Source organism: Rhea americana, unplaced genomic scaffold (genome assembly GCF_003343005.1).
Source record: "Rhea americana isolate MKP2758 unplaced genomic scaffold, rheAme1 scaffold_83, whole genome shotgun sequence".
Lineage (NCBI taxonomy): Eukaryota > Metazoa > Chordata > Aves > Rheiformes > Rheidae > Rhea > Rhea americana.
In genome coordinates, this window is record NW_028187012.1 from 1444374 (window position 1) to 1471231 (window position 26858).

At 36.7% G+C, this 26858-nt stretch overlaps 1 protein-coding gene across 2 annotated transcripts in view; it reads right to left on the minus strand.

Annotated features, from left to right (window-relative positions):
- The window catches only part of FBN2 (fibrillin 2), a 183219-nt gene that overhangs the window by 73876 nt on the left and 82485 nt on the right, over nt 1-26858 (minus strand). For both annotated transcript variants that reach the window (XM_085323252.1, XM_085323251.1), the window contains exons 16-20: nt 20604-20756; nt 19696-19749; nt 16679-16804; nt 13398-13523; nt 4109-4228 (exon numbers count right to left, since the gene is read on the minus strand). In XM_085323252.1, coding sequence (XP_085179378.1) covers nt 4109-4228; nt 13398-13523; nt 16679-16804; nt 19696-19749; nt 20604-20756 — 579 coding nt within the window. The remainder of the gene's footprint in view (nt 1-4108; nt 4229-13397; nt 13524-16678; nt 16805-19695; nt 19750-20603; nt 20757-26858) is intronic.

Genomic DNA, 26858 nt, shown 5'->3' on the forward strand with positions numbered 1-26858 from the left:
TGGCTAAATCACTAGGTTATGAAATCCAGGTGCCCTTACCTCTCTCTGAGTCAGTTAACCTTGCAAGTTTGTCAGAAAGAAAAAAGAAAAAAAATGAGGGACAGGGGAGTGCTATATTCTTTTAAGGGTCCTGTCCTGCTAGTATACTAGGCATGCTTTGAACATGCCTACTGGCATTCTTTGCTCCTTAAGACAGACCAGCGTTCAACCAAATCAAGCAGCACTTCCTGACTGTTGCCCAGGCTAAACAGCCACTGAGCAGAAGAGAGATTTTCACACATTGCCTCTGCTGCCTGAAATCCTCTGAAATTCTCTTTTGGGTACCTAAATCCTCTGGTCTTAGAAGTTGTACTTGCAGTGCCTAAGCCACTTTTCAAAACAGAAGTTAGGTCCTAAATCAGGTGGTACTTTTGAAAGTTCTATCTATAGCACTTATGCTCAATACATTTAGTGATTTCCGCACATTCAAATGGTAAAATGTACCTTGAAAGCAGGGAACAATCTTTGTGATCACATAGCAAAAGCAGTCTGTAAAGATCTAACCCAGATTTGGAGGTCAGCCTGGAAAAGGTTTAAATGCATGTGCATGCTCAGAGTTCAAAGCTAAGCAAGTGGCCCAGATGAATTTAATGAGATGACTAATGCAAGATGAATAGGATTTAGCTTTTAAGATTTAAGTATAATATATGTTAAAAAGTCAGACCATCTATAAGGTGCTGTTGATTGGTATCACTGATACCTTATGTTTAAGAGCACTCTGCTTAAGACAGAGCCATTTCAGCATACTTTTTTCCAGCAACTTGAACTTGTCTTCAAAATTGGCATGTTATAAAACTGTTCAGATCACAGAGAGTACAACCCTTGTCTGGCTAAAGTAACAGAATGTGGCCCAAGAATGTGACTGGAACCAGTCCTAGAAACTGGGCAATATACTTTGTGAATAGTGAAGAACAGTTGTATTTATTTATTAAGATTAATGCTGGTCTCAGACATGTGGAGCAGAACACCACAACTAAACAAGTGTACAAACCAGCAAGGGGCAGAGAAGAATGCAAAAGGCATCTTTCCCAGTCCTCAATCTGCCTTTAGCTAATAGTCTAGATGAAGGTTAACATCCCCAGAGGACACTACTACAAGACTAAATGAAGTCATAACGTGGAAGGTGACTGACAGCATCTGCTCTTGGCTAGTCATGGAACAGACATATGCCCTCGTCAGATGTCCCACATTTGGGGGACCTGCAAGGAGACAGGGAGGAAAGGCCCTTCAACTGCTATTTTAAGCACAATGTAGGCTGTTGTCCATACATTGGTTCTGCTTTATGTTATCAAAACGTAAATGCTTCCATTGCTTCATTCACTAGAAATGTCTTTAACACAATGTTATCCATTTTTAGTAGCCAACTTTATAGGACCAAAAAGTCAAAATAATATCTCAAAAATGATTTAAACTATACAATTAGCAGGTGACTTTCCTCACACCAGCTGCATCTAGATTATCCTGCCAAAGTCCACTTGTCTTATCTTTGTTCAGGCTATGAGTTAATTTCCTTTATTTTACACAATCTCTTCTTGTCCAGACAAAATTTACAAAGGGCAGTCACTGTGACTTTTTCTTTGGTGAGAAAGTTATTTATTATCCAGCATCAAAGCATTCTTCCTGCTGCTCCTATCCCTTTGATTCTGACTTGAAGAAGAGTATATGCATACTACAGGCAGATGGCAGCCTACTGCATTGTCCACTATGAATTTCACAAATATTGACAAAAAAAAAGAGTGCATAAAAAGCAAACATTATGTATATATTTCAAAAAAAATACTGGCAGTATTACTATTGTATGTGCAATTCTCAAAATGACAACACAGTGCTTGTACCACCAACAGTGTGATGCAAATACAATTCTACTCCTCACATATAACTAGAGTGCAACCTCAGTACTGCAAACACTATCGATGTAAAAGCAAAAGGAATGCAACATAAATCAACATTTTTGTTAAATGCTTTTCTAGTAACTGCTGAACTTAAATTCATATACTTGCTGGAGGTCTGGGCTCAGTTTTGAGCCCATATGTTGGGACTTGAACTCTTGCTGTAATTTGAACAAGTCATTTTTCCCTCTACCTATCGAAGGTCACAGAAAGGGTCAAATGGCTTGCATTTATGTTTTATTTCTACATGTTGTACGGATGCAAATGGCTCAAGCCACTTGGTTCCACAACCCTGAGGCTGAGCAGACCAAGCAAAGAAACCAGAGGTACTGCCAGATTGAAGTCCTCTGTTCACAAACTGAGTAAATAACATCCGTCAGCCATGCAACTTCTCTATCCAAAATAAGTCTAATGTGCCTCAGACAGGACTTGAATCCATAAGATAACAGTGAAAATCAGCAATATGGTTAACTAGCAATAAATTGTAAAAACATAATTCATAGTCATGCTAATTTTTTTTTACTACAGTACTGTTATACAATTTTACTGATAAAATTTGTATTATTTTTAAGTTAAACAACTTACATCATCACCAAGAAAGAAACAAAAGAAAAATTACTCTTATAATGTAGGACTGATTCTGATCTGATACCAAAGCAAATTAGGAATCAAACTAAAACAACAGAGGGGTCAGAATCAAGCTGACTTTTTTTTTATTTTTACATTACTTTGCTCTGACTTACCATTCTTATGAAGAATATAATGCATTTTCATGTTATTTCCGTAACAGAAAACCATTTTAATTGCATACTTGTATGCTGGCACATGCTCTTCATATTTGATGCTACAACAATGCTTTATAGGAGTAAGCAGCTAAGAAAATTTGGGCAAACACATTCAGTAAACAAGCCTTTGCAGAGGTAAAGTGGGGACACAATTTTCTCCATTGCAGAAATTTAAGATAACATACTTTGACGAAAGTGTTTGTAAGTTTTTCATATAATAAACTACTTACATAATAACTTCCAACCACTTACTCATTATTTCCTCCTGCCTTAAGGAAATTTTGGCAAGGCAAGGAAGTTGAACCAAGGACACCAGACAAAAACCAACATCAAATAAAACCAAGATTTAGAAATTAGCAACATCTAGACACCAATGGCAATTCAGTCCAACTTATCCCACAATGACTTAAATTATGCTATATAAATGAGATGAAACAATGGCAGCTTGTGAGAACTTGAGGAGGGCAGATGTCTTCAGTCCTTTAAGATCTCTTGGAAAGGCCAGAAAAAGAAGTCATTAGTCAATACCCCCATTTTTCCTTCCGAAGATAATGCCAATGACACCTTGCGGACAACTGCTGCTGTTAGCTCTAATAAAATTTGCACGGTGCTCTGCTTTTCTTCAATACTATAGAATTCTTAGTAAAGGATGCTCATATTTTTTATATATATATATATACACATATATATACATACACACTTTTTAAATTTTATTTTTATATATAGATACACACACATACATATACACTCATGTTGCCGCTCTAGAAACGGATCCCGATAAATCCAGACCTTTACTCTTCCTTATTTATCATCTTTCCACAAAAGAGGCAAAGTGTGAAATTGTGCTGTAATGCAGAAGCCATAACCATCTACTTATAGCTCAGAAGGCCAGTCTTCACAGTTTATGAAGAACATCCTGAATCCTAGAAGACACATGTTTTCATATCATCTGCTTCATATGACTTGATATTTTTCTGGTTTCACTTGCTTTCTCATCTCAGGTTTAAAAGTGGCTCAGTGCCCAAGAACTGAATCAGCATTTCTCCTTTACAATTTCCAATTCTCAAGTATCAGACTAATCACCTGCGCATTAACTCATACTCTGTTTTCTGGGAGAGTGATGATAATTTCTATTAGTAATAAAATCTCTCCAATGGTTCTCATCAATCAGTACTAGTAATTCGCCACTTTCACCATAGTTAGGACATCCACATGTGTTATGTTTGGCTCTCATGGAAACAACCAAACCTTTGTTCAACCTTAACCATGCAACTATGCATGTTGCAGTCTTCTACAAAGGGGAACTTAGCAGAACACATTATTTTCTTAGGTATTTAACCAATGTGATCAATGTTTTTCAAGTCAGAAAGAAAAAGAAAAAAACAGAGGACCCACCAATGCAGATTAGTCCAGTAGAGTCCAGCTTGCTGCCAGGCGAACACTCACAATTGAAAGAACCAAGATTGTTCCTGCAGGCACCATTGACACACGGGCTGCTTTCACATTCATTTATATCTACAATCCAGAAAGGAAAGATACTTTTAGGTCTGCGATGTACTTCTGGAAAATATTATACAGTATATAAACTCTGCTGTGGACCAGAATTTGCCAGAATGTCTGGTATATTTGGCTTTTTTCTTTCTTTTCTTACCTCCCCCCCCCCCCCCCCTTTTTTTTTTTTTTAAGTATGACATACAAAGGATCCACAGACAGCTAGTCAGCATGTACGCGCACGTGTATGGGAGCCCATACTTTGAAAGTGCTAATTAAACATCTCTTTTCTACAAAGATAGCAACTTCCAAGAATTTGAACTACAAAGTTTTCCAGCATCAATTATAACTGCCCTGTGAGAAATCAAAACTCTTCTTTCATGGAAAGCAATGCATTGCCAGCCACAACACGCTGTGCACAAACAAAGCTCTTATTGTTTCTGTCATTTATGGCTCCATGAGGCTTTGGAAGAATTAAGAAAACCCTGTCAGAAACAAAATATTACAATGTTGGCTGCAACTCTCTAGTCCTGGAAAGCGTTCAAGAAATAAGAGTTGAAACTGGAATACTGTAAATGGCACTTCTCTCTAGTCCCTAACTCCTCCTACTTTTTACCCCTGTGAGTTTTCTAAGCCTGTTCACATGTAAAAATAGGACCCCTGCTGACAGTATTATTTGCTGATTTTTTTAAAGTGAAATTAGTTTTAATATTAAAACAATACTAGCAAATTCTTTCAAAGAATAATTGCAGATGCATATCCACCGCTTCTTCCTGAACTCAACCAATTTCATTTTTTGATTTGGGTCCTAAATGAAGTCATACATTCTAATCCAACCAGACAGTTCTTTTGGCGGGCCAGAAATAAAACTGTTTAGTGCATGCTTATGTTCTCTAGTAGTGCTTAAGTAATAATGCCAGATCCATAAACCAAAATAGCCTGATGTAAATTAATTACAAATTAATGCAGCATCTAGTTAAGCATGGGAAACACTAACAGCATCAATGGATCATTTTCAAGACAAACCAAAATACCATCCTCATTTTGAACAGATCATACAAAAGGTACCATCTGCTATCTGGTACATTATGATGCATTAAGCCTTCATTTCACCAGACATTTATTCTTTCATGGAATTTGGAGGTCATAGGAAAAAAATATGTGTTAAAAAACTCATCAAACCTCATATGTATTATAAAAAGAAGATGGAAAATACCTAGAAATCAGAAAACTTAGGAAACTGATTTTTATCTTCATCCCAAAAGCAAGCAATTAATTCAGGGCCAAATTTCACAGACTCACTGGTTAATAGGTTTACTTACCTACACAGACTTGTCCTTGAATGCTACCAGGTTTTTGAACAGTGACAGTTTTATGTCAGTGAAGTCAACTCTAAACTTGTGGATTATCCAGGTTACACATTAATCCTACCACAGATGTAGAGACAGCAAAACTTGGAGAGCTTATTAGGTCAAGGCAGAGTATTATATGAACATACGTACACAGCATTCAGGGCTAGTAGTACTGGGCTAACAGTGTAGCCAGAAGCCAAGCTGATAAGCCCTGACCCACCGTGCTGGCTCTGCATTGCTGTAAGCATTAGACCCTGTGTCCTGTAGGGCATTATACAGAGCTTCCAAAGTTCTCTGCAAACAGGCTGTTTAGACAGTTGGTCATATTATCTCGGGTTCAGTCCTTGCTCACCGCAGCCAATTTTAGCTCACTAAGTCAAATGCAGCACTGAATGGGGCTGTACAGGGCCAGAATGGGTCTGGCACTGCTCATGTACTAACCTGATGTGCTGAGAGGCGCAAGCACAGAGGTATTCAAGTAGATCCACAAAAGCCATCTTCATTTTGGCAGAGCCTGCTCTAAGCCTCAGTAAATAAGCCCCTGTCTCGCTAAGTTGGCCCTCTGGCAAGCTCGTCAATGTTTCTCTGCTCTGCATCCCTTCTCCTTGCAATAAGTACATTTCACACTTTAATCACCCGAAGTTTTATTATGCAGGGAATGCACTGTGCCTTCCTAGCCTGTCTTTCCCTAGCCAGCAATACCTGGTAAAGAAGAGTAGTCTGTGCTGCTTTTACAGAGAAATCATGTATCTTGTTCCCATGATTAGAAACAGATCACACTGAGGCACAGAAGTCATCTTAAATATGTACTATATGTTGAATAAGTCTCAGTATAGAAATGATTTTGGAGAAAGATACATTTTTTTCTTCTTTTCCATCTGCCATCTTGCTTTCAGCACTTTGACTAGCTTTAAAAAACAAGACAAAAAATGAAAAGGATTGGTGAACTACATTAAGACTATATATAGCTTCTCCTTGTCAAAGGCATCAAATGTTTACTGTCTCTCATGATACAACAACAGAGAGAGATCAAATGAAGCACGCTGGTAACAAAACAACTAAAGAAATGGTTCCTCACATTACAGGTAGTGAAACTGGAAATCCTTACGCTAGAATGATAAACCTTGCACTAGTAGTCTGGACAAGTTCATGGACGAGAAATCCACTGAGATTTATCAAATGCAAAGATCCTATTTCTGGCTTAGGAAGTCCCCAAACCACAAACTGTTTGAAATTCCAAAAGTATTTGTGAAAATAATACTGTATGATTGTTCTGTTGTTATACTCAACACTGGGACACAAAGGATCTTTGATCAGACCCTATATCGCTGCTTTTATGTACAGCATGATTCTCTGTCCAGCCAATATCAAGTGATCCTCGTTGCTTTCCTCAGTCATAGCCATAGACTCCAGCATTTGGCCATGGTGAAGTCTACCTTCAACAGCTACAGTCTAGCACAGAAGAATAACATCCAAAGCTTCCTCTACTTGCATGCTTCACAATTTCTACAAAGGATGAAGTTCAGCACATTACTGCACTTATTCCCCACAAATATCTACCTTGATTTTCTCCTCTGACTTCCTGCATTAAGGTGAGGATTTCCACAATAGCTTAAGCTAGAATAAATGTTACCATGGTCCATATTCCATTCCTTTAATTCTAACTGCCTGTCAGTTCAGATGCATACYGGCCACTTGCTCACATTAGTTATCAATACTCAACTGATCCCACAGCAAATCAATTCAGTCAACTAAATCAGCTGAAAACCAATTATTTTTAGAGGATTGCTTTCGGTAAGCATATGTTCTTGAACAAGCTCTACGCTGAATCAGATGAGGAGATAGTTGCAGCACCATCAGTTTAGATCTTCTGAAACTATTTGCAACCATAGGTCAGTCAACTTGCCCTGTTATTGCCTCTTCTTCTTAAATCCAACTTTTCACTTGTCGTAGCATCAGCTTCTACATCTGTACAGTCTTAGTCCATCAGAGGATCCATTTACAACACAGAAAAATGAGATCTCTACTTTCAGTTAAGAGGCAACTACAGGGAAATCACCATGCTGGAGCAGGTGTGATCGCTGGCACAGAATCTTTGGGGGCTCAGTAAGTCTCTACAGAGCACATGTGAACTCAGCCTTACAACCTGGTTAAATTTGAGCAGATTTTTGGATGAATATAGAGGCATCATTCTGACACAAAAACTATTCTGAGAAATTTTAAGCTGCAGCAACATACAGGAATTGCAGCTTTTTAAAGAAAAGGTCACAAGTTTTACAGATTTTTAAATACATAAAACATTCTCTCATCAGCCACCCAGCCTCAGAAATGAAGAAAATGTTTTTTTTAACTGATCAAATAGTTGAAGTCCAGCAAAAATATTTACAATTGAAAGTAAGAGAGTTTCAAGYGTCACACGATTTTAACTGGTAGCCCAACAAGACGCACATACACAACCAATGTGCAAGACCAAACATTATGTAAGCAGATAGCTACCACCATCCCAAACATCACTTCAATCATATTCAGAATATCAAAAATGCATAAAACTTACAATACTTCATACTTATAAATGTAAAATATTTTAGATTATTATGCCTACTTTTAACTCTCCCTTCTCCTTTCGCTAAGTTTACAATTGCAATTTTCTTCTAGTAAAGCACATCTTGTATTTTAGGTTTTCAGAGTTAAAAAGAAACTTGAATCTTACAAAAAATATTTTAAGACACAGTTAAATACCCTTCTATAAATCTATACAGAATAATTTAAATCATTCTTCCCACCATTCACTACAATCCCACAGCTGGAAGTCAGTGTCCCCAAAACTGAGACTAATGATAATTGAACATACGGAAATGCAGGGACCAAAGCATCTAAACTACGACACTCCAGGAAGAGAGAAGCTGATGATACCCTGACTTCATGGGCTGTATATGCTGAATAATGAAAATTCTTGGTCAAAAAGGCAAATAAAGGGGGGAGAAAAGACTCAAATTAAGCATCCACAGCAAAGAATAGAATACATAATACACAGTCAGATCTGTTCCTTGTGCTTTCTAGACCACGAGAACTTCCATTTCAAAACAAGTCAGACAACTTGGTCTAAATTCTAGCTAAAGCCTGAACTGAATATGTACCTTGAAAATACAGCCAAGTCAATCTATAAGGCTGCTGCCATCCACCAGGGCTATTTCCCTCCACCCCTTCCTCCTCCTTTTTTTCCCAGTCTCAGTTTCAACCATTCCCTACTGCCAGTACCAACCTTTCATGGGTTCCAGAGAAAAAAATAGTCACTTTTCACTTTCTGTGACGAGAACAGCAGAAGCGTAAAGCCAGGAAAAGCACAAGAAGGGTGAATGGAGGAGGGAGGGAGCTGTATTACAGAACCATACTCTTCCTCATTTCATTTTGCCCTGATGCAGATGAAGGACTGTTCATTCAATTTTTTTTCCTATAGCTAAGAAACAAGGAGAGCTTTCACTGAGGACTGGGATACACACATCTGGAGACATTAACTTCTCAAATCAGTATGGTTATTTCTAAAATGATTGTGTGACTATGCTCTAGGCTCCTAAATCTGAAAAAGCAGCTTATTACTTTCTGCATTTGATATTCTTTGCCACCATCTACCTTAGCCAAAAATACTACAAAGAGAAAACACATCCCAAAATTCAACTTCTGAAAAAAAGCCCCATACTTTTGGGTATTAACAGGTTGGTATTACTGCACTGACTATTCCCCAAAACTTCCATTCAGAAAAAAAATACTGAAGGATGAATGCACTCCACCAACAGTGCTTTGCTGAATCAGGGCAAAAGAGTATCATATGCACAATGTAAATAAGCTTCAAAAATTGTTTCCATACATCCTCTTACAACAATAATAAATGCTAATTTTAACAACAGTGAGCAAGAAAATAAATTGATTTTAAGTATTGCTTTATATTCAAAATAAAAAGCAACTACATATGAAAATATTTACCAGAAATTTTTCATAAAAACACTTCTTTTCTAAAGTAAGGTTAGTGTATGTTATAAATGCCATAGGAACAAAAACTGAAACAGTCCACTGTACATTCCTGCAAATAAACTTCAAAGCACATCTGGTTTACGTTTAACTAGTTATGTCACTGGAAACACAATCTAAACCACAGAGCTTGTTGTAAAAATTTCAACTTTCACAGACTCTGAAGGCTTGAACAACTCCCCCTTTTATCCTCCCAGCAATGAATTGATAAAAATTTTCAGCTGAACTATAAATGAAAGCAGCAACGGGTTTTGTTGTTTCTTCACGGTTACTGATGACAGTTACATTAATTAAAAATATCCTGGTGAGTAATACACATCAGAGCAATTTCAGAACACAATACAAAGCTACTGTCTACAGCAATCTTTTACAACTAGTGAGCTTGTAACTCCAAAGTGAATTACTTAGTGTTTCTTTGAAAATAGAATTTGGATGGAAAGAGATGGATTTATTCCTCAAACTGCCAAGCCACTCAACTGTATAGATTTTATAGTTTTTATAGACAGTTTTATGCCAAACCATTCCTGAATCTTCTTTTTTGCCCTATCAGCTAAATCTACATTTCAATCTAACTGCTAGATTAAAGATGGATCCCTCATAACCCATGTATGCAAGTTAATATACATAGCAATGTCTAAAGTAACTGAAAATCCTTCAGATTCTGTTGCAGAGATAACAAACAAAAAGCATTTTATGGTGACTACGTTTTAATATTAATGTTCAGAAAGAAAATATTCTTACAATTCTGAAATTTTAGTTATTTATCTTCTTTTTTTTTCCAAATGAGAAAATGGATTTTTCTTATCATTGTCAAAACACAGTTTTATTGTTTTAAATATTACTGCAGCATTCATGCCCTACCATGTTATCATCACTCATTGCTCAGCAGACATAGCGGATTCAGAAATGCAGCTCAGAAAAGCACAACTGTGGTTCTATGAAGGAGACAGCAGTGTCTTCCTTTTCAGTAACAAACTAAACCTGATGACCACCATGCAAGGGGGATGAGGCAAGGCCAGAGCTATATTATTCTAGCATTTTTTAGGATACTAGATATTATTTCATTGGTCTTTGTACTAGCCTAGTACAGATATTACAAATATGCACAGATACATGTTCTTTTATGACTATCTAAAAAATGTAAATATTTCTAAGTAAAAAAGAAAACAAGAGATTAAATGCATTAATTAATATCTCCCTCCATAAAACAAACAAAAATCTGAATAGCTTTACTTATGAGCTTGAATGACCGTCCAGTAACTGTTCATTCATGATGGAATATATTTAAATTTACGTAACAACCCACTGAACGAAGGTTTTGTGTGTATTTTCTACCTTCAGTTCAGGTCTGTTCCAATTGTGAAAAACTGCAGTATCTATTTTATAAGCCAACTGTCACAAGCTCTGTATTGTGTTAGTCTAAACAAAACTGTACTGGTTCACTGACCATATTTTCACATATGATGATAAACTGGTAATATTGGGAATGCACCTGATTAACTTGGATCAAACATGAAAGTGGCCACATCCCTTAGAAAAGTTATCTAAGGTGCCATTAAAAGTGAAGATACTATTGAGATTTCTACTAATATCTTCTCTTGTATATTTTCATGTAAATTCTATTTTATTCCAACTGTTAAAAAAAAGAGGGGGGGGGAATACTATGGGTTCTACGGCTTTGCAGTCACATTCAGCTGGCAATGCCATCTAAAGAAGTCACCCTCTCCTTAATGAAATGTCATTCAGATGAACTAGTGAATTCATTTCCACTTCAGAATAAGCATCCCTCATGCTCATCCCAACCCACCTCACCACAAAAAAAGAAGAAAAAAAAAAAAAGTGTTCCCCAAGCTGCTTCATTACATCATGATCCACGTATCTGTGCTAGCATAGGGGAAAACACATTGCAATGGTGCAGAAGATCACTTTTTTCTCGTGGCACTTTTTTCTTGTGGTAGCTTAATGTATTCATGAAGCCACAAATTTTTGGTTAAGCCCTTATTTTGAGCCCCTTTATTACTATTATTATTAAAATACAGAGTTACTTTTTCACCTTCTTGAAACTGGAAGCACTATTATTTCTATGATTTGGGCTAGGATGTTTGCATTCTGGCATCCTGTTCATTTATCTTTTGGTCAGTGTCATGCTTTGAAGTTGATGGCCTGTTCACCTTGATAATTAAAATTCTTCTTTGTAATTTTATTCCAGTTTCTCTATCTAGAAGATTCCCTGAAACACTTGCACATTGAAGAAATACAGTAAGCAATCTTCACAGCTACAAACCTACAGGCGCACTCTGAACAATGAATTTCATCTGAGCACTGTGCACAAATACTAGGCATTGAGACAACATAACAAGAACACTACAGATCCATGGGGTATGACACAAGAAAAGCCTGAGAAAGTGCTACTAATGTGTAATCTTTAATATATAAGGAGAGAAAAAATTTTAACTTTTACAAGTGGCCTCTGAAACACACATGCTCTAAATATAAAAAAATATAAACATAAAACATAAAGAAAGAAAAAATATATATAGAAATATAAATATAAAGAAACATAATTCCTTTTGAAAGGAAGGAGTGAAGAGGTGAATGATTTGATCCTGTCAGAATTTGAACCATTTTGTGAGATGCTTTGAGTGTATGCACATGTTCACTTTCCAAATAGTTGGAGACATTCAAAACATTATTGCCCCCACGTTGCTTTCTTCAACTCCTATGCTGAAAACTGGTGAAGAACACATGAGCATTCCTCTCCCGCTTCAGTGCAAAGATAGCTTGCTCAGCGTACGTTGCTAACAAAGATGGCTTATTTTAACCTGACTGATCTTACACAGCAAGAATGGTTTAAAGAGTGTTTCTACTTTTCATTCTGTTTGTATAGCTGTGGAGCAATAACTTCTGGCGGATCAGTAATAACAAGTAGCTCAGGATAGTAATGTCTTCTGCTTCTCCAGACAAATCTGGAAGATGACATTTGTTCATACAAAAGGTATTCCAAGACCAAGAATTTTAAGTTCCAAATAATTTACTAGGCATAAGACTACTGACTATGGAAACTTTCTTACCATAGTAATATTGAGACTTACATACCACAGAATAAAATCAAAATAATGTAGAAGACTAGCAAAAATCTACTAATCCGAATGCTATTTAAAAAAATAACACAAAAGCTAATGCATGCTTCAACTTCTTTTTGACCCAGCCTTTCTTAAAACTGTTTTGTAATCCAAACTTCTCACTAGTTTCTGTAGCGTAACATTTTCTTTGATCTAGCATCTGAGTCCTCTAGTAAATTAGGAAAGCAACTTTGCTAATAGAATATGTATTATGAAAATAAAGGACAATTTTAGTATCAGCAGGCAGTAGTATCAAGATTCCAGACTCAACAATCTCCTAAATATCACAACTACTAGAATCTGATCTATCACTACATAGCGAGAATAGAAAACAGGGTATCTGATCAAAATAGACATATTTCCTTGAATGATAAACCAGGTCTTCCTATTCCATGTTCAAAGGTAAGCTCGTATTTTCTTTTACACTCACTTCAAAAAGTTTTGTCCAAAGAAAGTAAAATATTTCAAATAAAAATGAACTCATTACTTGAGTAGAAATTCAATGTCGAGACTCAGCATACTAAAAAAATACCATAGAGAAATCACAAGAGGAATGCAGTGACTTATGCTATATTTTATCCCAGTCTTCTCTAGCTTTTGCTATCTCTCTGAATCTTTCTTGATCATTTAATTTTAATCTTATATATGAGTAATAAAGTTGCTATTGCAAGTTGCAACTAACAAATTTCTCACCTTCACATGTGTCTGTCTCAGTGCTGAACACGTAACCCTTTGGACAAGTGCAGCTGTAACTTCCAGGGGTGTTTCGACAGAGCCCATTATCACACAGCAGTCCGTTCACTGAACATTCATCAATATCTGGAAAAAAGATCAGTTGGATGCATCAATGGAAGCAAATGCCACGGGCTGCTTTCTCCTCCCCAAACAGCCCCTGTTGCTTTCAGCAGCAACAATTATGTTGCCAGATACTGTCTACTATAGTAGTAGCTGAGCATGCAAAAAAACCACCAAATCTTAGCTTCAAAAGGCTAATTCACTTCAAATTCAATTTTGTTATTACCAAAAATTTTATTTTAAAGTTTTTCACTAGCAGGCTGTAAATATACTTCATGTCCAATCTTACAATAACTACTTTTTTTCTTGGAACGACTTTGAGATTTTTGTTAATTATATGACTTTATCAGCAAGATTATTTCATTGTCTATTTTGTTTTGAAATCCGCAATGTGTTCAATGTGTTTAAGGTTTTTTAAAATATTTTTTTAGCAAATTACAATGTATTAGATTACTGCTCTAATCCTGTTTTCTGTGCAAAAATGGGTTTCATTATCCATGAAGGGAATATAGCTGTGCTATTCTAAATTATATACTCCATATACTGCATATGTCTCAAAACAGTACACATGTATACCTAAATTCCAGAAGTATAACAAACTTAAAAAAAAAAAAAAAAAAAAAAAAGAACTGAGCAAGGAAAAAATAGAGAGAGAGAAAGGATTAAAGATATCAAGCAGACTGAACAGGAAAAACACAGAAGTTAACAACCTCTCTGAAATTTTTTCAGACTAGCTGCAAATGTTGGTAACAAAACACTTCCAATATTGTTCATTATCACTTTTTTTTTCCAATGAAAATGAAAATATTAAACCATGACTTTAACTGTCTTTCCTTTGATTCCTACTGCACGTCATAAACTCGTAGGCATATAGAAGAATACTGACAGAATAATGATGCTTTATCCTGCTTCATAGTATCTCCTATCTTTTGACCACTTGACTGCCCAAATTCAACATTAACATCTGAAATTGTTCCCTTCAAAGTAATTCTTTTGAGAGAGCTTAAGTTTAAAAATAAAAAAGAAAAATAAGAAAGTAGTAGGATTACAATTTGAAGGCTGTTGATGTGAGATCTACCAATCTTGCTAGATTTTGCAAGCTATATTTATAAATTCCTTTAAGATTCAGACAATAAAGTCTGAATTTCCCCAGACAATGACTCTGAAATTTAAGTTTGGCAGCCGTAATGGAGCTCTTCTCAACTGAGCTCTCCTTAATCTAACTTCATTTAATTTTAAATAAATAAAGGGGAATAGATTTGGAATTTCATATTTTGATGAACAATAGAATAATGTTTATTTTCAGCTTGCTGTTTTGCGATCCTTTGACTTAAATTTATGGTGTTATGAAGATACTATTCCATTCAGCGTTGCAGTCAAACTTCAGATTTGCACTGTGATCTATAATATGCATAGAATGATAAGAGCTTAGAGTGATGCAATTCATGCTCCAAAACCACTTAAAAGCAACAAAAATACGATCTGCGTTTTGTTTGACTGATTTGTTATTAGCTCTTTACCTGCATCTTTACACAAAATATTTCAGCCCTATATCCCCAAACACTATTAAAATTAACAAGACACTTTTTCAATACTTGTTTTCAAAACAATTAAGAGTGGTAAGAGTTAAATTGAGTAAAATTCTCATATCTAAGAAAAAATGCATTCTCACAGTCAGTATACTGTATGTTTACTTACATAATAAAATAGATCTATATCAATACTAGCCCTTACATAACCCCAAGTGTAACTAGATAAATAAGATCTCATGCCATAAAAATCATTTTGAAAAGGAAATATTATGCAAACTACTTTAAAAAAAAAAACAAAAAAAAAAAAACACTGATAGTTTTCTGCAGCAGAGCATTTCCTGCCAAAAGGTCATATTTAGGCCTTTAGAAAGTAACTAGCTGTAAAATTCCTGAAGTAAAGCAGATGAAAAGAAACACTTCTATTACTTTATGTTTTCTTTGCATCATGAGGTAGGAATGTTTGGTATTAAAATTATACCATAATTAATAGCCTAAGTTTTCCCAACCAAGAATGGTGTAGTTTTGTTGACCAAAGACCAACGGTTAAGTCAGTAAACCTTAAAGTGTCAAGAGCAATAATTCTCAGAAATAAACAGGTTAGATGCTATGATGATACTTAAAGCTTTCTAATGTGTTTGGATATGTTTCTGTTGGTTACTTACACAAATACACTCATAACTTTAGTTTTCTGTTAAAAATTATACCAATTCTATAAGCTCTACTATTCTACAATGTGTCTATAGTATAACATACTTATTGCTTTGATAAAGAATTCAAATGAAATAAAATACTGAATTGTACATATGACACAAAATAGGTGAATAATAAAGTTAATTATATAAAGAGTGAAATGTACAACATACTCAGGGTACTCCTGACAACTAACAGAAAACGTATCCAGATATTCTAAGTCTGGTATGAACCTAACCCAAACTCTAAACAACTTGACAACTAAGACGCTTTTAAGTGAATTGCTCCTGTATGTTGGTGATCTGAGAGAGCATTCTGAGGAATAAAGGAGTAGTTGTTATGCTTGAGCCCAGTGTTCAGCTATGACTTGGGAAATTCAAACAGCAGGTCACTGCTTTCTTCACTAACTGAAACATTTGGAAATTACAGGATTCGACACGCAGCAATCCATTCCACCGTACTCGTGGAACTTGGGGACATTATGAATTATTGCCTACTGCAGAGATTGTGTACATGGGCCATCAGCTGTCATTAGTTACAATAATGGTAGCCACCTGTTACATTTTATTATGCTAAGTTGTGACCTTCAGATGTCAGCAAATTATCATCCAACTTTGAAACAAAGACATATTGGGAGCTCTTAACAATTAGTTTGTCTTAAAAGGTACACAAACACACCCATGCATATGAGAAAATTAATTTCTAACTTGCATTTCCTGCCTACTTTTTGTAGACAAACAGTAATTATAAACACAAGCAAATTAACAGGGAAATATATCAGTAAAAATATTGGCTATACAATGACCAGGAAAAGTAATTTAACCAAAGATTTTGTACATTTTCATTGTAGCTATAAGAAGTAAATGTCTTCCTTGCAACCTAAAGTTCTACCCTTTCAAATTAGCATGAATGTAGCAATGAGTTATTCGACAATAATAAAGTAATCAAGCAACTTACCCATACAGTTCCTTCCAGAAGGATCAGGCTCATAGCCACTGTTACAGTTACAACGATAACTACCACGTAAGTTTTCACAAATTCCATTGGAGCAAATATCAGGATCCAGCGCACACTCATTAATATCTGTATTTATACAACACGGTAGACAAAAGAATAAATAACCATATACCAAAAGGTATGAAAAGTCTGATCCAGTGATAGCTGTGGACAAACTGATTGGAGCATCCGACACGTTGGAGGTCAGGACTGCCATTCAGRGCAAAGTTACTGGAGTGGGACAGCGAGAAGGTTGAAGGAAGTGATTACTCCTCTCCACTGGACACTAGTGAGGCCACACCTGGAATACTGCGCCCAGTTTTGTGCCATTCAATCCAAGAAAGATACCAAGGAATTGGAAAGGGTCCTGTAAAGGTTCACTAAGATGATTAAGGGGCTGGAGCACATGATGTATGTAAGAAGAGATTGAGGGAACTGGGTTTGTTTAGCCAGCAAAGGAGAAGACTAGAAGGAGATGTAATAACAGTTCTCTAATATTTAGCAGGTGGTCACAGAGAAGATGGAGTCAGATTCTTCTTTGAGAACAGGACAGGAGACAAATTGGTAATCAAAACAAGGAAATTCTACTTGGACATAAGGAAAAAAATCTTCCCCATGACAGTGGTTAAGCATTTGAGTAGGCTGCCTGAAGAGACTGTGGTAACTCCTCATCTTGAAGATTTTCCCAAATCAGCGGGGCAAGGCTTTAAGAAACCAGACTAAACTTTGAAGTTAGCCCTGCTCTGAGCTGGAGGTTGGTTTGGATGACCTACAGACATACTTTCCAATCTAAATCTATAGACCATGTGTATTTAAGAAAACTAGCATGCAAAATATCTAGTTTTGCACCCAGTGCCCATGGTTTAATGGTCTAGGTAAGAAGTTAGAATTTATTAGGTGATACATATATTCAGTGATGCATAGGTCAATACCACAAAATATTCAGTCCAGTGTTATAGAAATTACAGCGTTCACTGGAAACTTGAAATTTCTCTTGGATGAACAGAATAGGATGATAAATGAGATATATTCCCTAAATTTACAGTCCCATATAGAACTTCTGCTATAGTTGGAAAATTCCAAAATATATACATGAACCAAAAGAGCATGAATGCTATTCTTACNAAAAAAACTCTGAGGAAAAGAGGGTTTTTCAATATTAAGTTATTTTTTCCAATATGGTAGGCCCGTTACTTTAAATAGTTCCCTTCACAAACACTGGAAAAAACAGTAGGGAGGCCGGCCTAGTTTTTAACTTCATAAAATGCTTGTTTTACACTTGTACTGCTCATTTTTTTTTTATAAAGCGTTTAATCGGGATCTTCCTATGATTTACATGAACTCAGATACATACATGAAAAATCACGCTATCTCCGAATTAAACTCAAAAGCTATGAAACATCTGAAAATTTCTGAAGAAAATATAAATTAGTGTAATAGTTTCAGMTTTAAATTTTCCTTTGAACACAAACTTTTCTACAGTTTACAAAGCTTGTTTGTATCCTGGGGACAAATCAGGCAATTTTAAGACACAATCTCTTCTTATCACTTTAATGCTTTACTTTCTATATCGAAGCAGAGAACAAGATCTCTATTCTTATCTATGTAGGAGCAGCAGCAAGAAAACCATCTGCAAGGTTGCCATGCAAGACCCACAGAAAATACTAGTTTCCTTTAAAAAACGAAAAAAGGGGGGCTCACTTAGTCTGGACATGAATCCCAGAAAGATTATAGTCTTCATCGGGCACTTTGTGGAGAAGAAAATTGGTTTAATGTGCTTAGTGAGAAATTATGTTTTTGAGGTACCCAACAGAAATATAACCTCCCTACCAGATTTCATGCAAATTCTCATAGTCAGATGCTGCTGGTACAACAATATTACAGTGCACTACCATTAGCTCTCCATGAGATTTAAAGACTCTCCAAAAGAATCTAGTGGACCTTGTATAATTCATTGAAACAAAAGCTGAGAGAATTTACAAGCTTGATGCACTTCAAATTACTTATAAGCTTGGCAAGACTTGAAAGAACGAGCTCATAAAAAGGATAAAACTATGCCTATGCACTCACAATACCAAACAGAAACAGAATCTCTTTGGTTACAGCACTATCCTTAAAAGTTATGTAGGTTTTTACTAAGTATAGTCCCAATGGGTCTCATTCAGTTCATACTGTACTGAATAAGGGCCTTAATACTAACATGGATGAGTACAATTGTGTTAAAAAAAACTACGTACACGCATGCAAAAATATAGTACATATTTTAATTTAACTACAACTTTATTAACTCATTAGAGAATGAACTGAAAATAAACCGTAACACTGTGTGTCACTATTCCTTCTTCAAATCACTCTACTTATTTAGCAGCTGCTGCATGCGCAGTCCACTACTTCAGAACCTGGCTCAGCTAGTATTTGCAAAATCTCCCTCTCCCTGCAGCTAGAAAAAGGACCTGGTGCTTCACAGTTCCCAATTCTATAATTGTGCTAAATATAATTATTACTAAATACTGATTAGTTCCTAAAACTAAATCACTTTCAGGACTTATCTTAGGAGGATCTTTTTATTTAATAATATTATAATTAAGCTCCCTTCCAACTCCAGTTCACCAGAAAAATGATGCCTCAGTGGAAAGGGTCCAGATATTGAAAACTGGGTAAAAATTGTTGCAATATAAGTGACTTTTACCATTCCCAAAATAAGGGAGATCTGTTTTGTGCCTATTCTAAATAAACGTCTAAATAAATTTAAAATGCCCATGACACATTTTCTTTATGGAATCAGAAAAAAAATGAAAGGTTGCAGAGAATTAATTTGAGCTTTTYCCTCAGACATCCTTTAATTATTTTATTTTTAAAAACTAATGAAAGTATTAAAAGCAACAAGCTAATCTGAAAGGGGAAAAAATTAGTTTCTTAATTCTGAGCATTTGTTTTTAACCTTGACTAGTATAACTACATGAAAACATGCAACATACCTCGTCCATCCACAGTAATACCTATTCCACTGCTACACAGGCCATGAAATTCAGCTACTCAGTTGAAGCAAGAGAGGTAGAAAAAAAGAAAATGTTATTTGCAGTGTTTGACCTAAGCCAAATCCACCTCGTCTTTTTTTCTAAAATAATTTTTGCACTATGTAACTAATGAAATGCCAAAATTTACATGAAATAAGTAACTATTAGTAGATAACAGTTACATGTATAGTACCATTCCACCCTGAACTTTCACATACATAAAAATGAAATTTGGTAAGAAAGAAACCCTACTGTAATTCCATTCTAGTCTTGACAATAGTGTCTCAAATTACTGTTTTCAACCCTAATATCCAGTTCTACTTCACTTACTCAAAACAGCTTCTACAATTTCAGAAAGTGACTCTGAATAGACTATTATCCAAAACGTGATCTAAGTTCTGTTTTCAAGTCTTTTCAATTGATCTCTGCATTTGTTTGGAGAACTGATTCTTATAAAACAAAATACAGATCTGTAAAGTGAATATGGCCTGCACTTTTAACTGGATTGATTTGACTAGGAAATCTCCAGATATCTTTGTCAGTGAATCTGTATTAATTCCTCATAGTCAATACTTAATTCAGGGATCCAGTTTCATCCACATCATACTCATGTGCTTTCATCTTAACTTTTGCCAAGTCTGGCCAGCTCTAGAACTTGTTTCACCTCAAACGTTACAATATACAAAAAAACATAAATACTCAACATCAAATACCAGAGATTTTTTTTTTAATGAGAAATCATTTCCAGAAAGAATGGGCAGTTTCATTAAGTACACTATCCATTTCTCTCAAAGGCACTAAATAAAAAAGTAACCTGCTTTTTTTAAAGCTATGCTCACTGTTTTATTATAAGAAATACGAAATATTACCTGAGTTTTTGGCAGGGCAGGGGTGACATGGCTCCCCAAAACCATAGTCAGGATTGGCACAGCAACATTCCGATTTTGTCACAGCACCAGGAAATGGACGGACACATACTCCTTTTTTGATGCCTCCATAGCATGTGCTGCGCATATGAGTATCTAAGGGCAAGCAAAGAAATAACTTATGTCCTTAGGCTCCAAGTGAAATGAATGCATACCATTGCAACGGGAGCTAGAATGCAAAACCTTGTTCAATGAAAGGATTGTATTGGCTACATCTGTATTACTCTGCTACAGCAATTCTGATGGCATCCTCAAGGCCCATTCTCACAAAGGTGAGAAACAAAAAAAGAGCTTGCACCACCATGCCGTGACTCCGTATTCCCTTTAGGAAGCACTACAATCGTAACCCGGACACACAGATCTCTTAATTACTTCCAAAATGCTTCTTCATGTAGAATAAATCACCAATAACCAGGCACTGGTAATCTGGAATGCTATCCATTTCCAAAAGCAGGACTATAGCCTCTTACTGTATACACAGATTGTGAACCGAAATGCAATCTTGGCAGGCTCTTGAGATCAGCACTTAGGTGAGATTGTTAGTCCAAAAAGAGTTAAAGGTAATCTGGTCGTAACGCTGGATTAGGGGTAGGATATCAAACACGTCCCGCCATGTACCCACCAATAGCAACTCAGCAATTCTCACCCTATGACCAAGTGGAGTGGGGAGAGCAGCATCATTTTGGGTATGAGAAATCTCAGAAGGTTTGTCATAGAAAAAGCCACTTTTGCAATTACAGTGCCAGCCTTTGGAAGAGGACTGCAAATGATGGCCAGAACACACCACTATTCTTACACAAAGGAAACACACTGCCATAAAAAGCAGCATAGAACCACAGCTGTGAGACTGTCTTCACCATGTGCATACTGCCAGTCTGACCGTTAATTTAGGCAGGTAAATTAATTTGTCTGGCTTCAGCACCAAGTAGTAGTGAGATGCATCCTCCAACATCAGGTCTTTAGCCCTACCTTTAAAGGTTATGACCATTTGCTGCTGTGCTATGGTTACGCAGGACTTGCAAGAATATCTCTCTCTGTGTGTTTTTAGGTTGTTTTTTTAAAAATTATTTTGGTCATTCCAGAGTTAAATGCCTTTTGCATTTTTATTCGTAGAATAATACTGGACAATTTTTAACATGTGAGCTGGTAGTCCATCTAAAATTGTGTTTGAGAACTGCAGGATACCAAGGACTTACTTTTGGTTCCTATACTTCTACAAGCACTTGCAGGAGCTACAGAAATACTCTGTGTTTCAGGTTTCTTTCAGGTCCAGGCCAAAACACGGCTTGTCTTTAAGACTCCTGTCCATCCCCCAGTAAAACTACTGTGCACTGTGGCTTGAACATGAGCCTGGGTGCACTTAAACTGAGAGGGCTCTGGCAGAATCCAGATAAATGCTTACTTAAAGCTGGCCCCAAAACACCAAGGAGAGGTTGCATAAAAAGCTTATTACAGTGGATGARTATCCTGTGCCAATCCCAATAAGAACTGGCAATTCCGTATGTGTTCTGCCTGCTCTTCGACGCTATAGGCAGGCTCCTATAAAACAGGAGAGCCCGTACATAAATATTTTCTTTTGCATTTGGTCTCCCATGGAACAGACAGTTCTGCAGCACAGTTAAATAGGGCCCAGATTTCAAGGCTTGTTTCTTGCCAAGAGCTTTTGTGAAGCCAATGCAATTTGCTTTCACTTGACAGCAGGAAAAGATTTTTATGCTTGACAACAATCAATTATTTTTGCACAATAAATGCCATTCAAGTACTCTGCAAAATCATTAGTTGTACCACACGCTTTCCCTCCACCTCTAGAAAGCCCAGATACCACTCTGCCATGAATAAAGTGRCTTGGCTCACTGTCCTCTCACAGAAGAGAGGACATCTCCCTATCTACACGCCTGGGAGAGAATGGAGAAGGAATTCAAGTGAAGGATATGGCACCACAGGAAACTGCTGGGGGAGAAAGAGCGTGAAGTATAAAAGGCAGCCTTTAAAGATGAGAAGTTTGGGAAGCAGCTGGGGGAAGCCACAGATGTACTAAATATAAGAAGGTAGCAAGTGCTTTTTCATATAAAATGTTCTTTTAAAAAGCATAGGGAGATAGGGTAGGGTTGCCTAACTGATTATGAAAAAAAGAGTACACAGACCAGTGGAAGAAAATGAGCTGATTATCATGGAGGGGAATGGTAGGGGGCAAGAGCGAGGGAAGGATTTGGTTGTGATGAAGAGAAGTAGAGACTGTCTAGCTCTCAGACTGGCTCCCCTCTGTGCTGGAGCACCCTGTTTTCAGAGAACACAAAAAGGGCTTATTTGTGATCTTTGCAATTGGGCCTCCTAAGGCATTTTTAAGTGTTGCAATGGCTTTCATTGAGAAGAGGTCAACCATTGCATGGTCTTACAGATCTTAAGCAGAAATTATGGTGCTGAGAGATTTGCTCATGTTGAAGTGCTACAATCACAAAAAATAAGGGTTTAGAAACACCATCTTCCAAAAGCAAAAACCCAGCTCAGGTATGTTGTTACTCCAGCACCAAACAACACTGGATGGTGTAACTGAATTAACATTAGATGGGTATCTTCAGCCCCACGAGTCCCGACAGATCCCCATCTAGACCTCTCTGCCAACTCACTTGCTTCAGCGTGCATCCAACGACTCATCAAGCAGCCCTCTAAAAAGGGGCATGGCCACAAGTATCCACTACAGCCTCGCTATCATCACAGTGACAGCCATGTTACAAACAGCAGTGATTCACAAAGCCCATGCAGAATGAAAAATTGGTTCCTCCAGAACCTGCAGTTCTCCCTGGACTGCACTCTCTCCACTGATACCAAGGATGAGAAGGACAGCCATTGCTCTGTCCATGGCTAAGTTACTGAAAGCACCTTGGCCACACTCAATTTCCCTATGTCTCGATGGTTCTGAGCATGCACTGACAGACCTTCGTTGCTCTCCTCATGTAGTTTGATCAGCCCTGGCCTACCAGTTTCAGAATGCTGGAGATTTTATATCATGCCCTGGGCCAAAATTTAGAATTGATGCTGGTGTAGCTGCATGCTCATTTCTGGGGTTCTACTCCACTGTTTCCTAGAGCATCCTCTAGTCATGTGTTTCTAGACTCTTAAAATTTTGTTGTGCAGTACTTCAGCATGAGCAACTCTACCAGCACAGTACCTGTGGCCAAGGTCTATAAGGCCACAGAGTGGTTGACGTATACTCAGTGACAGCCATTGTATCCTATCCTTCAAGATGCTTTAGAGGGTGAAATTGTGCAATGCTCATGACAGCATTTTGAGGCATAGTTCTGCAAAATAATCAGAGTAGCCGAAGACTCAGGTATTTTGTCCTGGATGGCTACGGCTCTGAGCAGAAATGAGAACTGCAGACTAAATTATAATTAAAAATACTTCAGGAGAGAATAAACAACATTGCACAGAGCTACAGCAATAGCTCAGTTGAATTTCTGAGGTGATACACAGACACACACAGCTGAGGTATCTGAGCATGAAGCTGCAGACTAGCTTGGCTCTAAGCATTTATCTAACTGGCCTTTTCCAAGCATATGTTTCCCCTTTGCTGTACATATTTTTTCCAAACTTGTATAATGTCTTGTGGCTGGTTTTGCCATACTTATCAATGTTAAATTACAAAGCAGTTTATTCTATGAACAATCTCACCAGAATCAATCATACTATTCATGAAATAAAATATTGTTCAAACTAAGAGTGACAGAATTGGATTGTAGGTTCTTTGATTTTACATTTTTGCTGATTGCCTAGTACATTTGTGGGAACACTATTAAAATGAAGCCCCATGTAACTTACAAACTTTCAGACTACAGATATTTCTAGCAGGACAGTATCTGAAAAATATTATTTAGCTCATGTAATATATGAGACAGAATAGCCAGACAGAGAACTCCTGTAGCTAACACAGCATATATAAAAAAAAGAATTCTGAACAGCAGACTGGCTCTGAAATAGTGTTTTGAAGGTCATATATAAGGACATTTTTGTTATGCAATATTTGAAATTTCCTATGTTGCTTTATGCCTGGAATAATTACATCATCTTTGTAAAGTGAATTTTCCAAATAATTTATGATTCTGCCTCATGATTTTTGTCATATTAAGGATAATATTTTCTAYTGAAAATGTAAGGATTTACGGTAAATCTTAAAGCTATGTGACATGTGGAGTTGAACATTTTCAAATAAAAATACTTTACACAGCTGACAGAAAACTATAGCTAAGTCCTTAGCTACTACAATTGTGGAAGCAATAGGTAAATGGAAACACAGCAAACAGCACTGAACTGATTTTTTACAGCTGTATCACTTATAGAGGTAAAGATGAGGCCAACTTGGACCACAAAAGGTACTGAACAACTTGTACTGAAACCTAGTTTTGCTGCTGTGCCATTAAGGAGTGAAATTCCTCTATTAAAAACAGTACACCAATGCTTTTCACATTGTGTATGATTTTTTCACTACTGTTCTCCAAACATTTAATAAATCAGGAAAATAAAAACCCTCACAACGTGGCTAATACATCTGAGAAAGCAATCCTTGTTTTTGTTGGTTCAACCCTTAGTACAGTTTTGCTTACTGAAAAAATGTATTTATTTAAAACAACAAAAACCCCACCAGATATCTGGGTTACTATTGAGAGGCTATGAAGGTGATTGGCTATAACTTTTTTTTTTTAAGCCACGAGTTAAAGCTTTAATAGTGAGCTTATTAAACTGAACTAATAACAGAAAGAGTCAGCCTACACAATTACTTCTGTACTAGATTATAATTTAAAGAGTGATGAACTTCTGCAGAATTTAAGATTTTATTTCAAATGGAATGATACAGTAATACAAGGACACAGTATCCTGCACCCCTTTCTTGTAAGATAATCTCCAAATATTAGGATGAAGTACGATTTTCCTTGACCTAGATAGAGGCAGATAGGACATCTGTGCTAAGTCTCATACATGAGCAGTAACAGTCATGTAACTGGTTAACATATCTGACTACTGCTCAGTCAAATAGTTTGCTCACTTGCAGTGCTGTGTGGGACTTCTTTATTGCTCTAAGAACCTGTCGGACATCATGGCATAACCAGCTGGCCTGATCCAATACCAGCTCCAATTACAGCTCAGTTACTAGCAGCATCTAGCACATAAGGTCGGTACCAAAAGAGAAGCTAATATGCTGTGCTGGTGCTAGAGATGCATCCTTCACTCAAGAATGCCACATTACAGACACGTTCCTCTACTGAAACCAAACATCAGTATACCATGCTTATCCCTGGACTCAGTCTTGGGTCACCAAAATGATGAGATGACAGACAAGTTCATAAGCGAAGAGAGCAGAAACGTAAGAGACAGTAGAAGTGATCTTCTGATATGCAGGAGAAGGGGAAGATGGAATACTCTGTGGATAAGCCAAAGTTGGTTTAAAAACTTAGCAGTATCACAGTCCCTAGTGCATACAGTCCCACTGCTCTCAGAGATGTTTTTAGTAAGTATACCCCTCTGTATCCTCATTAACAGTAATCAGCACAAAATAACGGATTGAATACCTCTTGCCCTCTAGCTGTCTCTATCTTTCATTTGGTTGAAAATGTTCCGTTTTTCTTGGAGGAGTTCTAGCACAGAAGCTATGTTATAGCTTGCAAACACTCCTAATGAGATTTGGGTGAAGAACCTGTTAACTATCAACTAGTGATATGTGAGGGGATAAGAGGTTGCAGCTCAGATTCTATGACAAAAGGTTATTCATCAGCAGACTAGTGAGGAATTGCCTCACAAAACAATTCTCTAAACAAAAAGAAAGGCCAGAAAGAGTGAAGCTACATATTGTAAGTTTAATTTATATGAAAAATAAGCAAGCAAGAGGTGGTGCCAGACTGATTTCACAGAAAAATGTAAGCTTCTAGCCTTTTAACATTAAAAATAGAGTACAGCATAATGTAAGATTTTCTAATAATTACTACTAATAATATTTGAGTTCAGAGAAACAAGACCATTTAGTTCTTACTATTTTCCCTCCTAGTTTTGAACATTATGGTACAGAAAGAATAAAATGTTTTCCCACCAGGAAAAACAAAAAGAAAAAGGGAGTGCAAGTCTCAATCAAAAGATGTACTTGCTTTAGTGATTTGGAGTGAATGATGTAGAATTGAAATAAACATACACATAGATACATGAACAAAA